Below are 1,115 nucleotides of genomic sequence, written 5' to 3' on the forward strand. Positions count from 1 at the left end.
ATATTGCCATAGCCCTTCAATTGTGTTGTATTTTAGGCTTCTTTCCAGTATATTATGTGTCTTATACCTTGTATTATTCTACAATACACTTTTGAGGTGTGCGTAAGCGGTTGGAGTCATAATGGGTAGTTAAAGATACGTAATATAGGAAGGAGGAGGGATATCCTTCCTGTATAGGCCGTGGTATAAGTTGAGTCACGCTCGTCAAATGGTATAAAGCAAGCCAACCTCTTAGCTCCATCAAACAGATCTTTTGGACGGAGAGAGGAATTCTAAACAAGTTGTACCGTATTTACAAACATAATTTTTAATACTATGGCAATTCTCAAAGATTTGGTTTTGTTGGGCATCCTATGTGCTTTTTTCGTTGTTACATCTGCAACTACTGATGAAGAAGCTATGGAGAGTTTGGTAAGCGGGTTCTTTCTCAAGTAAAATGTATTTTACAAGTTAAAAAAAAAGATGTAGCTCTTTTAAGATACAGTTTACCGAATTGGGAATTGTAAGCCTAGTTAAAATTCTTCAATGCATCATTGGAAAGAAACTTACGTAGACCTAGGCCTATAGTATCTGATTACTTGCATATTTGTTTAAAAGCCTATATGATGGCCTATACCTAAAAGCCTATATTTAATTGTGCAAGTTACCCGATCAAGACAATTTGTTATCTTTGAATCTTAATATTTTCAATATGCACTATTTTTCAGACCTTTCTAACATCTTTTGGATATTTAAAGTCTAATAACATGATGGGGCCATCAGAAATCAAATCGAGTAAAGCAGTAAAGAGAGCAGTCGAAAATTTCCAAAGATTTTATAATATAACTGTTACTGGTAAGATGGATTCCAAAACTTTAGAGGCCATGAAGAAGCCCCGATGTGGCGTTCCAGATCCTACGATGCCAAATGAAGACGGAACTGCTCTTGGTGGCCGACTCGCCAAGAGGTATGCGTTTCCAGGAGACAGATGGGAATCCAGCACTGTTACATACAGGTACACATTTTCGGATGTTAGCTGTTACTTTACATTACATATATTGTGTAGGGTCAGGTATAGGTCAGATTAATTCCAGCATTGATTTAGGCCTATGTGATAACAGAACAGAGTAAACTAA

At 36.7% G+C, this 1,115-nt stretch overlaps 1 protein-coding gene across 1 annotated transcript; it reads left to right on the plus strand.

Annotated features, from left to right (window-relative positions):
- The first annotated feature begins 274 nt into the window (after window positions 1-274).
- LOC117116715 (matrix metalloproteinase-16-like) lies at window positions 275-1,089 on the plus strand. The gene is made up of 2 exons (XM_033260818.1): window positions 275-411; window positions 708-1,089. The coding sequence occupies exons 1-2, from the start codon at window positions 316-318 to the stop codon at window positions 1,065-1,067; spliced, it is 456 nt and encodes a 151-aa protein (XP_033116709.1). The 5' UTR covers window positions 275-315; the 3' UTR covers window positions 1,068-1,089.
- The last annotated feature ends 26 nt before the right edge of the window (window positions 1,090-1,115 follow it).

The sequence above is a fragment of the Anneissia japonica genome, unplaced genomic scaffold, assembly GCF_011630105.1.
Source record: "Anneissia japonica isolate Jap-2015-1 unplaced genomic scaffold, ASM1163010v1 scaffold176455_len1115_cov191_single, whole genome shotgun sequence".
Taxonomy (NCBI): Eukaryota; Metazoa; Echinodermata; class Crinoidea; order Comatulida; family Comatulidae; genus Anneissia; species Anneissia japonica.